The sequence below is a fragment of the Plodia interpunctella genome, chromosome 1, assembly GCF_027563975.2.
Source record: "Plodia interpunctella isolate USDA-ARS_2022_Savannah chromosome 1, ilPloInte3.2, whole genome shotgun sequence".
Classification (NCBI taxonomy): domain Eukaryota; kingdom Metazoa; phylum Arthropoda; class Insecta; order Lepidoptera; family Pyralidae; genus Plodia; species Plodia interpunctella.
The window spans coordinates 1,165,678-1,180,652 of NC_071294.1; the positions used below are offsets into that span (position 1 = coordinate 1,165,678).

The following is a 14,975-nucleotide window of genomic DNA, read 5'->3' on the forward strand; positions in this document are numbered from 1 at the left end:
CACAAACAGCGAATAGTATGCGATAAGTCCGCTTCTGTGCATATTCTAATCCAAACTAATATTATAAATGCGAAAGTAAGTTTGTTTGTTTATTTGTTTGTTATCTCTTCACGCTCTATCTACTCAACCAATCAATTTTCTTAATACGACGCCACTAAACTAACGATTATTAATGAGAAATTTCAAGTAGATTTCAAGAGCGTGACGAGTTAACAACAGTGGACCTTGGGAAGAAACAGACGTATCATTATAATATGTATGCGTTTGGCATTTTTGTCTGTATATCCGCATCCTCCGAATACACAACGTCCATCACTCGTTAAGCTATTATAACTATACTTTTCAAATAGAAATACACCTTAATCTAAAGACTTAGAGCTTATTTTCCATGAAAGCTTTGAGACGAAGGTGTGAGACGTTGCGGGCAGGCGCGCGCAGCATCAATAGGGATGGACATTTGATACGTTTTATTCGAAAATTCTGTCCGAATTTTTCTTTGATTCGGTAGAAATGAATTGGTGGATTTTTCTTTTATTGCAAAGGAAAAACATGGTTAGGTTATTTAGGAAGATTTATTTGAAACAAGTAAACTATCAAAAAAAAGTTAACTTAAACTTAAACTGCTTTTTTCTCCATCAAAATGATCTAACTAGTTGACTATAGTCACTAGACAGAAATGGCTACAAGCGGCAGACATTGAATTACTATAAGCTTAAATAACCTAAGGATAATTCATGGTATTATAGTAACAACAAGTTCAATAACTTCAGAATATTCCACAACAGTATTTACGAAGTGTGAAAGAGAGCTTACACTTTTAAATCTTTAATTTTTCCCATCACGAAATTCAAACTGAAAATTGACACCGCGCCTCCCTACGGCAGTATCCATCCAACCAGGGATGGGAGCGAACGCGGCGCATTGGCTTCGCGGCTAAAAAAATAAAAATAAAAATTACATTAACCTACACACATGTAAAAAGTACAGTGGCTTTCAAAATGGGAGTGGACAGCTTGCCGCCGCAACGGCCTGTGAGTTTTTTTTAAATGTTGTGTGATTGTCAAATTGTCATTGCGTTGTAGAGGTGCTTGACTCTGCGGGAATTTGCAAGTGGATACTGTTTGTTACTGGCTGGTATAAGAAGTTAAAAAAAATATTGATAATAGAACAATTTGTTTTTTACTGCGTATAGAAATTTAAATTAATAGGGGTGTTTAACGTGTCTGTCTGTGTATCTGTCTGTGGCATCGTAGCTCCCAAACGGATAAACCGATTTTCGTTTAATTTTTTTTATGTCATAGATAATTTTATCCCGAGTGTTCTTAGCCATGATTAATGAAAATCTGTTCAGCCCATCAAAAGTACAACTTTTGATGGACGAAATGAATATTGAAAGTATTTTTTTTTAATTTGTCTAAGAAATAAATATTAATTAAATTTTACTTCGTTTCTAACACCGAAAAAAACAAAAAAAAATGTTTTGCACTTCAGATAATATTCAATGAAGATTAAATTGCTTAAATACAATATTTTTTCTAAATTACGAACCGGAAGTCATTAGCATAATGTAGTACTTACATAACTATACGTAAATGTTATATTACCGTGTCGGCCAAATAGCAAACATTGCAATGGCGGATCAATACGGTAATCCCGCCAAAATTGGCTATTAGTAAGCTTCCGTTTGATAGAAGTAGTTAGCAAGCTACTTGCTAACTACTTCTACGTTGAGGATTACTTCCGATACGTTTAGCAATTTTTTTTTGTCCGAGGAAGAACCGAGGAAGAACCGAGGAAGAACCGCGTTAAGAAGTGATGAAAATTAGTGATAAATTTATATCCTCATCATCATCAGCCATACAAACACATTAATTTAAATATGGAAGGTGATTTGATATTGGTTAAAAAGTTAACCCTATTCTTAAATAAGATAAAGCAAGTATACTTTATGCTAAAGTATGTTTTGTCACTTTATCGCACTTTACAAAAAATGGTATTGACAGGACGAGACGTATCACATTTTAGTTTATCTGTTTTATGAATATCAAGGTATCACTATTTTTAGATAATAGTTCCATGAGGATAATAGTTACTTTGTAAAAAGACATTTTACAAGTCTGATGATTATGTGAACGACAATAATGTCTGGCACAAGCATGGTGCAGTATCCTCATAACATATGTAATTGATTTATGACATGATTACGTACGTTTTGTACATTTAGCTTTTTATTTATATTTTGTTTTTGTGTGTCAATTTTCAATAATTTTATTAGAAATACAACTTTTTTATTTTTTATTTGTTCATTCAAATTTTGATATTTTTAATAATGATGTAATTTCGTCCTCCTAATTTTGAATATATGTATAAGACCTATATTTGTTAATTGACGTCCTTGGAGAAGAGGCTGCGGTGAAGTTTGTTGCGCCGCTTCTTCTTCACCTGCGCTTTGGAAGTCGGCAGTAGACTTAATTTAAGTAATTTTTTTATTTCAATAAGTTATGTATATCATCCTAAATTTAATAAAGAATTTTGAATTTGAATTTGAGGCGAATGGTTCCGCTTTTGAATATAACCAAAGCGCTTCATATATTCGCTTCATCACAAAACAATACGAGACATACTCGTATGACGTATCCTGCTCTGTGGTGTGGATGCTGTACAGTCAACAGGCACATCAAGTTACCCTGGATGAACCTCTATTGCGCGGTAATAGTGGCGAGTTTGCAACGAAATTAGGTTGGTGATTGATGTGCTGTCGAGGCGACTACGGGATACAGTACAGCCTTGGCCGACAATAGACGATAGTAGTAGATATTTTCTAAGGAGGCAGTGAGGCGGTTATAGTGTAATCACAGCTGAATAAAAGCTCAGCGGCTTTGACGTCACAGCGCCGAATGTAAAAGGGTGAATTTCACGACTGTTTGAAAGCAGCAGCCTGTAGCGTTTCATTAGTGTCGCATATTTTTTTTAAATAAAGAATCTTTTTTTTAAAATTAAACATTTCTAAAATTAACATTGTACCAGTACTTTAATTATTTGTAACATAGGGTAATTAAATTGTTGACTGTGTATAGTACAATTTAATAAACACTAATGATAGCCCACGGCGGCGTTCAAAACGCTCGTGAAATTCACCCAAAAGGGAACATGCGAAGTTTAAAGAGAGAAGTTTTTTTTTTTAAATATCATTCAGACGTGTTTTCAGAGAAACAGCTGGTCGAAACTGGTTTCGGAACGCAGAAGACCGAGATAGGATGGCTTTCATTAAGAAAGACATAGGCCTTTCAGTCACTGGGAATAATCCCAGCGATAGGAGAAAGAAGAATGTCAGTGCTGAACTTAGTTTTAAAAGTTGGCAACGCACCGGTGACCCGTATCGGGTTACTAGCGTCCATGCGCAGTGGTGTTTGCTTACCATCAGGCGACCTGCATGCTCGTTTGCCAACTATGAAAAAAAGGAACAAAAAGAAAAGGATTGCACTCCGCGAGTGCCGGCAGAAGTGAAAACTCGAATGTTAACGTTGTGCATTTTTGACGTCTTACGAATTTTCGATCAGGGTCACGTGTCCTGACGCGAGTTTAACATTTTTTACCCGTCACAAAAACTGCACAACGCCGCTAAAGAAGTTTTCACTTCAAAAACATATACTCGTGTGTTCCAGAAACAATTTACTGGTTTCCCAATATACAGTAAAAAGTACGATTATTCAATTGGTTACGGGTTCAATTCCATTTAGCGGAAACGTACGCGGTAATCCATTTGCTCTCATGAATACATTCAGAAACGTGTTTTATATTTACTACATAATTTTATTCACGTTCCTTTATCTGTTTGTTTCGAGACTCACAAGGTCACCATTTGTTAAAATTAACAAATAAAGTCAATTTTACGTCGTGCAAATAAAATCCACAAGGTCTCAAAATTGTAAAAAAATATGTATGCTCTAGATAAAATAGATATATAATATTTAATGATCATTATGTTAATACATAGACTATAATGGCGATGAATCTTCATCGTCATCATGGGGTGCCATCTTCGAATTGAAGTTTAGAGGTCAGACACGGAAACCCTCGCGGCTTTGAGCCGCTATTTTCAGTTGGTTGTGTCTAAGTCCGGTCCAATCCTTTATGTCACCAAACCACTTTCGTCGAGGGCGGCCAGGAGGTCTTTTGCCAGCGATTTTGCCTTCAAGAATCAGTCTTAGAAATTCAAACTGGGGTCCCCTTTGTATCACTATATGAAGATTTAAAGTTGTTTGGAAAGTTAATAAAAAAAATACGAAAAAAAAAACTGACCAGCCATCATAAATAACTATAATTTGGAAACAAATTTTATTAAGAAGTCATCACCATAAACGTAACAATTAAAGTAGCTATCGAACAAACATAACTTTTTTCACTAACATATTACTCTATAGTGACGTCACGTTAACACGTTGTCGCTCCACCGACAAGAACAAAGTTCTTAAATTAATTGATAATGATGACGTGACGTTAGAGTATCATTTAGTACGGAGCGTTTGAACGTGTCAAAAAAAGTGTGATTTTATTTTTGTTATATATTTGAAATCATTGTACTAACCAAAATAATAAAAATATCATCTACCTTGCTCATTAACAGTATTTTACCTACAACATTATTCAGAAAATATATTTTTTTAAAACAATAGTGAACATATCGGCCGATGTTATAAGTATTCAATATTCTACGGCTCGTAGCACTGTAGCGCGTGCTACCGTTATGCGATGCTCTACGAGTCTACGTCGTAGACCGCTACGAGCTTCTACGAATATCTACGCCATACAGAATATTCGACTCAGTATAGCCCTTGCTTACACGGATGCGCAATAGTGCACGTTCATTGTATATCATTAAGGCTTAGAGTTGCATCCGCGTGCGTGTATGCGTACAATTTCACACAATAATTGTTTACGCATTAGGTCCGCACCATCCGGTTCCCTCAACATCATTTTGTCAGCTAAATAATAACAGATTATTAGATCTATATAATACAACTTATGACCTAGGAAACAATGGTTATAACTAGAGAAAGGAAATATGTGTTTTTACCAGATCACGTTTAAACTGGATGGAATTATATAAGTATGTTCTTTGGGGTATAACTCGCTCGTTTAACTTATAGCGCGGCTTCACTCCTAAGTCGTGATTCGTTTTGGCGTCAATGGACAACGCAAAAATTGTATGGAGATTCAACGTACATACGCGCGTTAATATAGAACCCATGGAAAACAATGTGGTACAACTGAGCGGCATGAACCAATGGAGCATTTCTCTTAAACGACGTAAAACCCGGCACGGGCAAAGTAAAGTATTCCTCTCAAGTTCGGGACATATTTCATCGCGCACTTTGGGACACTTAACTCCGCCGTCCTTGGCTCCGGTACCCGGTCGCTGTTTATGTTACAAAATGTACTTAACGTTAATAAAGTGACATTATATGAGTTTGTATATTATATATCCTGTTGAGCCACGTGTTTAGTTTGAAGCATCATTCTCTTCTTGAAATGAAATGAAATTATTTATTTACGTGAAACGTGGTAAAAGATGTAACGTGGTAAAATGGCATGTAAATTTAATTATTAATGCCTAATTATAATGTCATGTTAATGAGTTTTTGACGTGACAACGTCTTAAATTAGGTTGCGGCTGGGAGTCACTTATGAAAAAGTGTAACGCCCGGTAACGTTACGATGAGTCACCGAACGAGAGAGAGGCCCGCCGAATGCCTTGCGTCTCTCTCCCACTCAACTATGATCGGTCTGACGCGCGCGTAAAAAGACGTTGTCACGTAAAATCTTCGCCCGTAAAACCGACTTTACAGGCAACCATTTTCTACTAACATACATGTTTGCAAGAAAGCGATAAAAATTCAAACAATGGCCATATGGCCATGTATATTAAAAACAGAAAAAATATAATATAAATAAATAAAAATATATTACGACGAATCACACAGATTGAGTTAGCCCCAAAGTAAGTTTGAGACTTGTATTATGGGATACTAACTCAACGATACTATATTTTATAACATATACATATATAGATAAACATCCAAGACCCGGGCCAATCAGAAAAAGACCATTTTCCATCATGACCCGACCGGGGATCGAACCAGAGACCTCTCGGTTCAATGGCAAGAACTTTGCCACTGCGCCACCGAGGTCATCAGAAATTATGTAAAAACAAGAATAAATAATTATTTTTTATTTAAGACTATAATTATCTTATAGATAACAGTCGTAAAACTTATAGGTACAAGTCTTTTCAGATGCCTTAAATAAATAATGAGGCGTCTTGAATAAAATCTAATATCAGTCTTAGCAATTAACACGCTCGAAAAGAAATAAAATTGACAGGGTAATTCCTGGGTACTGTTTAACTAATTACAAACTCTGCTCTGATTTAAAAAAAAAACTGATTTTTCTAGTTTGGGAATTATTGAATTTATGTTCTTCTTTCTCACATTATCTTCATCCATTTCCTGTGTAAGCAGCACATCTAAATCTAGCTAAATCATCAGCTCACTATATCGGATCATTTGGTAGTTCGATGGTAGATGGTTGAGCGTGGGCTGGGACCGGCCTAACTCTGACTGCGTTACGTCATTACTGTATTGAACAGTTTACGAGTACTGTTAACCATGTAAATAAATCTATATTCATCCATCCTAATATCGAAGTATGGACGAATCTTTTTATGAAACATGAAACGGCGACGGATAAAATTAAGCAATATACATAAAAGAATATAAATATAAATGTCGGATATACATAGAAAAATACTTATATTAGCACTTAAACATAATGATGACGAAGAAATCATAAAATAGGTATTTTTTATTCTTAAATAGGACATATTTTTATACAAAACCAAGAAGGGTACCAAGAAGCCTGGCAGCATTATCCCTCTGAACCGCTATGGCAATCCTCTGTGCAAAGTAAATTGAAATGATTTGAATGAAATTGATTTATACATTGTGTCATACCTATCCTATTGCGTGTGCGGGAATAGAATCCGCTCTGATTGGATGATCCTGAATCTACAATAGTTAAGGACAGGTTGAGACATTTGAACAGTGACGAAGAGGCCATTCCAGGTCGGGAACCACACCCTTCACCTAAGGCAACAGGTATCTGAATTGTGAAATGGCCACCAATTCTCTTAAACCTTATCATCTATATTGCCGGTTCCACACTATCACGGAACAGTTCGCTGAACTTGACCGATTCGGCAAACATTCGTCTAAATAGACTTGTTCTGATCACTATGCACTGTATCTGCTGTTATTGTACCCTAATTAATGAAAATAAATGATATTTCATTTTGAACATTGCTGGTTTTTAATTGCGGTAAATAAAAGCACTCACACAAAGTAATCTCAATGTTCGTGCATTCGCATCGGCAATTATACAAGTTCGGTGATGTTCTTCGATAGCATTTGTAGATATAGTATAACTATTTACCGGTATAGTTATACAACCCCCCAACGACAGAACTATAAGTTTAACGTGCATGTGTATCTGTCTGTCCATGGCATAGTAGTAGCCAAAAGGCTGATTTTGATTGCTGATTGAAATTAGGCTTTTTGCTTAGTGGGCATTGACCGCTGGACCGAAGTGGACGACTTGTTACCATAGACAAAGAGAAAAATCTTCCAAGTCTGTAATTGTGTAAATGATAAATTTTCTCTCTTCTCTGTGGTCATTTCACGTTAGGCAAGTGTTGTTAAAATAGTCACTTTATTCGTCGGGGTTTCGTATTAATTGCGAAAAAAGAAGCACTTTAAAAGAAATGTCTACAAGATAAAACAAATTTTTAAAACCAGAATCAAGAAGAAGGTAACCTCGGAAATGGTATTGTAAGCGTAATTGAAATAAAAAAAACGTCCTATTTACTTAAATAGGGGTGCGGAGATTAGGTTGGGGAAGGCGGGGGGATGGGGCGTGTGGTCCCGCTCTAGAATAGAACCTTGGATGTCGTACAAGGCGACTAAGGGACAAATAGGCTTAACAGCCGATAAGCAACAATAGCATTACCAGAGAGCATATATTATATTGAATTATATATTATACTGAATTATACATATATTATATTTGAACATATATTATATTAACGGGACATAGTACGAAATTTTTTATTTAATGTTGCTGACGTTTCAACGATCTTGCAGTCGCCGTGGTCGCAGCCAGACTTCTAAGTCCCGTTAATAATACAATAAATGTTTACGAAAACCCTAGCTGCGCCCCGGAGCTTCGCTCCCATGGGAATTCCGGGATAAAAATTACCCTATGTGTTATTCCAGGTTATATTCTACCCGTCTACCGAAAAAAAAAACATTGTAAGAAACAATAATGGTAAGCCGATCTGGCATGATAGGGACCAACACTGTTCAAATGAGTTTCTTTCGGCATTTCTTCTCAGCAGTGATCGTTCCGAAATGCCAGTAGTTTGTAGCTTGTGAGAAATAACTATAAATATAAAAATTGACGAGAAAAAGTGCCTGTGAAGGTCTAATTTCTGAATAAATGATTTGAATTTGAATTCTTCAAAATGATTTTTTTAAGCATACCCTTGGCTTGTGAAGATAAGAGAGAGGTGGGTGCGACGCCCAGGGTGGGGGGTTTTTTGGTTCAAGATCCGATCTTTAGGGCCGTGACGTCAGCCGTGACCTGGCTTTGACCGAGGGAAAGGGCCAAGAAACTCACAATAAATGGACGGAGTTTCGTATATTAAATTAAATTAACCCATCAAAAGGCGTGTGTTTCAACCCATCGAAATGTAAAATAGTTATTCACCATATGCCGGCTCCACAGTGTCGTCGAACAGTTTGCCAAACTTCGGCCTATTGCTGGCTTTTCGTTGTGGTAAATATAAGCTCTCATACAAATTAAGCAACGTTCATTCATTCGCGTCGGTATGTGTCTTGATTTCGGCGACAGTGACTGGGATTAGATAGCGTGAATATTTTTTTACAATATCGAATATTTACAGTTGAAAATGGCCTATAGCTAAGGATTTATACGGGTGGAAGCTTCTAACATGTCAATGGCAGGCTGAATTTTATTATTTGTTTTAGCTAATCTCTAGAACTATTTGTATGCCTAAATTCTAGTTTCTTGAAAGTACAGACTTTCAATAAAATGTCCACAATCCTAGAATTGTCAAACGAAACTCAATGCAAACTCCAATGTTTACAACATCCTTGTAAAGAGCCCAGCTCGAGTCCTAGTATAGGATTGTATGAAGCAGGATCGGATTCCTTGTCCGATTTTTAGATGACAAGGTAGAATCTCTTATTTATTTTCATTTAATCTGAGCATTTTCCAGATTCTTTCCTCCGTCGCTGGAACCCAGATTCCACTTTTGTTACTTTCACATTTCACACAATCTTCGACATTCTTAGTGGTCTTGAGATCAGTTTTCACATGCTACACCTTCCTACATAAAAACAAGTGCCAATTTAAAAAAATATATAATCTAGTATTGGATATATGCTGTTAAACCCAGACTTAATGTATGTGCTGTTAAATCCATGAAATTAGTAGGTACTCCTGTTGTACGAATTACTTATTAAATCCATGGTTAAATCATAAAACATTTTTTATTGTTGTCTATTCAGTAATCAGTGTTGCTAGCAACAGAAAGTATTTATTAATATTTTTTTTTATGAAGTTGTCACATAATGTGCTTATTATAAATTCGTCCTCCTAATTTTTAATATATATATATATATATATAAGACCTATATTTGTTAATTGACGTCCTTGGAGAAAAGGCTGCGGTGAAGTTTGTTGCGCCGCTTCTTCTTCACTTGCGCTTTGGAAGCCGGCAGTAGACTTAGTTTAAGTAATTTTTTTGACGTCAATAAGTGATGTATATCATCCTAAATTGAATAAAGAATTTTGAATTTGAATAATTTGAATTTGCTTAAACATGTAATTGGATAACATTTTAGACAGAAGCATTGGTTTTCGTTGGAAAAATGTATAATAATAATCCTCTTCAGATTAGTAAATACTAGATGTTGCCCGTGGCTTCGCTACCGTGGGAATTTTGAGATAAAATATGGCCTATAGCAATCTTGGATAATGTACCTTTCTAATGATGAAAGAAATTTGTGCTAACCAATGGTACATATTTCAACGTTATATATTCATTACCAATTGTCGTCACTTTGTAGCTAGTACAATATATTTTATCCTTTCCTAAATATATTCTATGACGACCTCGGTTGCGCAGCCTCCGAATCGAGAAGTCCCGGGTTCGATCCCCGGTAGGGTCATGATGGAAAATGATTTTCTGATTGACCCGGGTCTTAGGTGTTCATCTATATATGAATTTGACATAAAATATAGTATCGTTGAGTTAGTATCCCATAACACAAGTCTCGAACTTACTTTGGGGCTAGCTCAGTCTGTGTGATTTGTCCGTATATATTTATTTATTTAAAGAAGACCAATTTCAAAAAGTAATGGGGAGACGAACTTTACATACATGAAGCCTGGCATGACTAGTATAAAGCTATTATTATAAAGAAGTAAGCGTTTGTGAGTTTGTATGTTTGAGTCGGGTAATCTCCGAAACTACCGAATCGATTTCAAAAATTATTTCACCATTAGAGAGGTACATTATTCAAGATTTGCTAATAGGCTATATTATTTATCTTAAAATTCCCACCGGAGCGAAGTCCCGGGCAACATCTAGTGACTAATAAGTGTAACAATTGCTTAGAATTCGACAACGCATAATGCCGGAGTCGTGAATTCGTACAATTTAACGTGCTTATTTTATAGACAGTTATAAACCGCTTACAGTTATTCATACTGTAATTAGGCTTCATTTAGAAGGCTTTAACATAATGCATATACTTAGCACATAATGCGCTTAAACATTACATGTAATTCGATAACATTTTGGACAGAAGCATTGGTTTTCGTTGGAAAAATATATAATAATAATCCTCTTCAGATTATTAAATACCAAATGTTGCCCGTGGCTTCGCCCCCCTGGGAATTTTGAGATAAAATATGGTCTATAGCAATCTTGGATAATGTACCTTTCTATAGGTGAAAGAATCTTTGAAATCGGTTCGGTAGTTTTTATAGATTCTAGCCTCAAACATACAAACTCACAAAGTCACAAACACACAAACGCTTACCTCTTTATAATAAACGTATAGATATTTTTAATGTGTTGTCCCACTGCTGGGCAAAGGTCTATACCGACTATTTCGCCATCCAACTATGTTCATTGCGTAACTTCTCCAGTTTTTATCAACTTATTATTAACAATAAATATAATAGGTGAATATATAAAATTCGAGATTTCATGTTCTTCCGTGTATTTAAATTATTATTATTTTTCTTTCAATTGCACTCGCACCAAAAAAAAATTCTCTCTGCGTCACCTCTTGATTGCAGTAAAATACTATTATGTAATTTAAGATTAATATTTTACTGATGGAGTAGAAAGTACTACAATTTTTGTGTTTCAGCTTAAAACTTTGCATCTCTCTACCAAATATCATATAGGTATCTTAATACAAAAAGCCAACCTTTCCCCTTGTCAAATTTAGGTCAATAGGGCACCCCTGGTAGACGTTATGTACCCGCTATACAAATGGTTAATATTTTAATATTGAGCAGTTAATTATATCTAGGCTGGATTTTATAAAACTTCAAAAAACTGCTGTCATAAATAGGTAAGGTATATAAAAATAATAATGTACTTTTTTATCTTTTAAAATTACAGTGATAATAATTCACTTTTATATAATATAGGTTTAATTAAACTGCTTTTGATATAAATACTAAAATTGCAGACTAAAGTCGTCATTCAAATTAACTTTAATTAGAATGAGATGACTTTAATATAATTTAAACTGTCTGAAGTTTCATATCGCTTATTAAAATCCAACTAAATGATATTAAAATGAAGATCACAGAGGCTGTTCAAAGCTATCAATCCCTTGGACACATTTAATCATGTTGTTACGTCCCGAGTAGGGTTGCCAGATAACCGGGAATACGCTATTGTCCCGAATTCTGCACAGTAATTTCATCCAAGTTTCAATTCAAAATTTCAAGGAATATACTACCTAACCTACACTTACGAATCGGTGGTGATGAAATGTTTGAGACACCCGTCTGTGGCTAAAAAGGTTCCACGTTCGAATCCTACTCGTGCCACATGAGTTTGTATACCAATCTGACTCATGTAGGTATAGTAGTTTTCATCGACCAATACCTGCTTCCGTTGAAGGAAAACATCGTGAGGAAACCTGCACACTGGTTAATTATTAACTTGTGTGTGAAATGGAGAAGGCAAGTGCAAACCAGTCCATTAATAATGCCAAGAATGCTGTTGTGTGGGTTTCATTCCACGTAATGACCACGACCCTCAGCCATGAGAAAATACGATAAAGAGAAGTGAGTTACCTATTAACTAGAACGTAGTTTTATAGCTTGACAGGTTCAAAAGTATCCTGAAGCTATAAGATTTGGCTTTGTAGATATTATTGACGTGAAATGAATGAACGATTGAACGTGCCTATGAAGTTCTAATTACTGAATAAACGATTTGATTTAGATTATTTTGATTTGAAAGAATTTACTGATCGATGTCATACCCCCTTGGTTTGACCACAGATTAAATAATATTTCCTGTAGTTAGGCGTTAGTTGTGGCTACATGATGCGTATAAATTATGTAAATGTATTTTTGGTTTTACTACATACACCATATATACTTATACAGGTAATAGTTTCACCCGCGTGAATGTCTTTTTACACCCCTTTCACTTGCTTAAGAGTTTATTGGATATATCAGTGACGAAATGACAACATGAACAGTCACGTCAACGCCATTGACGTTGGACAACACACGTCCGTCCCTACAGAGCCGTGAACCATAATGATAAATCCATAAAAAGGATTTACGACGTCTGCTCACGACTGCGGTACTACTCCGATACCAATTAGTGTCGTTGATGGCAACATTGCTGTTTGTCATTACAATGTTTGTTGGTGATTTCTGGGGAACTACTATGAAATAAGAATATATACACGACATTGTGTCCACTTTATGTTCTGTCTTTTTTTTAAACGATGCGTACAAGAGATGGGAAAAAGAGATAGAATGATACGTGTAACGTTCTGCATGTTTGTATGTTTCGCACTAGGTCTTCTGAACTAAAGAGTGTATTTGTTAATGATCAACAGAATTTTAGACTTCATTTAAGAAAAAGACCTTGTTTTATATAAAAATAAACTTTATTTTTCTCCACGACAATACAATTAATTTTATGAGAATTTATTTATTTCACATGCATTGTATAAATCTACATAAGTAATGCACTTCGATCGGACTTACATTAAAACACAAAATTAAGATTTTAAAAAAAATCTAAATTAAAAAAGCCATTAAAATATAAGTTAATTTAAAAACGACCACATTTTTCTGCGCTACTTACAATGACAAAAACAAAAAAAAAATTGAAACTATCGAACTAAACCTAAAAGGCTAGAGGCAAGTCGGCAATGCGGACACGAATGCAAATTAAGTTGCCGAAAAGTTTGAAAACTTAGCTTAAACTGACACTGACTGCGAGTCTCCAGTCTCGTAGTCTCGAGCCTTGCATTCGGAAAATAGGCTCCGGTTTAAACTGATTATAGCCGGTATAAAAGTTTAGCTCGCGTGCGCTATAAATGTCGTAACGTTTTGTCGCATGCTACTTCTTGTCACGGAGTGGGAGTTTGTGGATATGTACCTATTTATCTATGCTAAATTACAAAATTTACACACCTCTTTTCGGAGAGTGTTAGTGTTAAAAATGCCACGAATGATGCTTATGAAAACGGTTGTTGCGTTGTGCGAGTTTACGATATAAATAAAGAATTGAATTTCTATAAGACATTTTTTTATAGAAATTCAATTCTTTAGAACTTAAATGATTACTTATAAAAACTTCTTTCTGAACTCCCGACTACTTCCCAGGGCACGTGGCCACGTTCGCACGTGACATGTCCACGTCATGTTGCACAAATTTCACCTCTGAGGACGTACGTGTCCAGTTGTGTAAGGCTTCGTTGTTCGACCTTTGTGAGCAGTAAAGGTACCGTCTAGGACATGCGAAATTTTTAATTGACATAGAAATAATCTAAGCTAAGCATTTATGTACCGGATTATAAGTACTTTTTAGATAAAGTTTAAAATTTTACAGAAATAGCTGGTTTAGGTAAATTTGTACATTTCGTTTTTAGCATTCAGCACTTTGGTTAACTAACTGATTCATGTATTTCCCGCCCCAGTTTCGTACAGGTACAATATTATTTATGCGTACTTATATACACATTAACCTTGCTCTTGGATCACTCTTAACTAAAACACCGCATCAAAATCTGTTGCGTAGTTTTAAATATACATACATAGGGACAGACACACAGAGGGAAGCGATTTTTAATTATTCAATGTTTTATACTATATAGTAAATATGTAATAATGTATTTATTGCCTAATGATAAAACATAAAAAACCCAACGCGACACATCTGCGACCTGCTCTAATTGCTTATACATGAATAGGTTGAATTTCCTTCCCTACAGTACTATAATTATCACATTGCATGACTACGGCGTTTATTGTTTGATTTATCACATCAAGGTTTATATATCCGACATTTTTATACAAATATCTTCCAGAAAATTTTAATAATTTGTGTATTACAATCGGCGTATTTACTTTGTTATCCAATATTCATTGGATTCTCCAACACAATAGTTCTATATGAAAAGATATGGAGTGGTCCTATTCTAGGGCGGAACCACACACCGCAGAAGACCTTTTATCAACCTACGCTTTTAGATTCAGATTTATTGCAAGCCACAAGTGCGAAGTTGTTAAATAAATATAGTTATAAGTATCATGAGAGACAATCACTTACAAAATAA

General features: G+C 35.3%; 1 protein-coding gene across 2 annotated transcripts in view; it reads left to right on the forward strand.

The window, feature by feature from the left end:
- Dyrk2 (Dual-specificity tyrosine phosphorylation-regulated kinase 2) overlaps positions 1–14,975 on the forward strand; it is a 64,608-nt gene that overhangs the window by 13,375 nt on the left and 36,258 nt on the right. Inside the window, exon 1 of one of the 2 annotated variants that reach the window (XM_053750892.2) lies at positions 885–1,031. The exons of the other annotated variant lie outside the window; for it this stretch is intronic. Within the exon in view, the coding sequence (XP_053606867.1) occupies positions 999–1,031 (33 nt within the window). The 5' untranslated portion in view covers positions 885–998. Of the gene's footprint in view, positions 1–884; positions 1,032–14,975 lie in introns of those variants that run through there. 2 annotated transcript variants of the gene reach the window in all.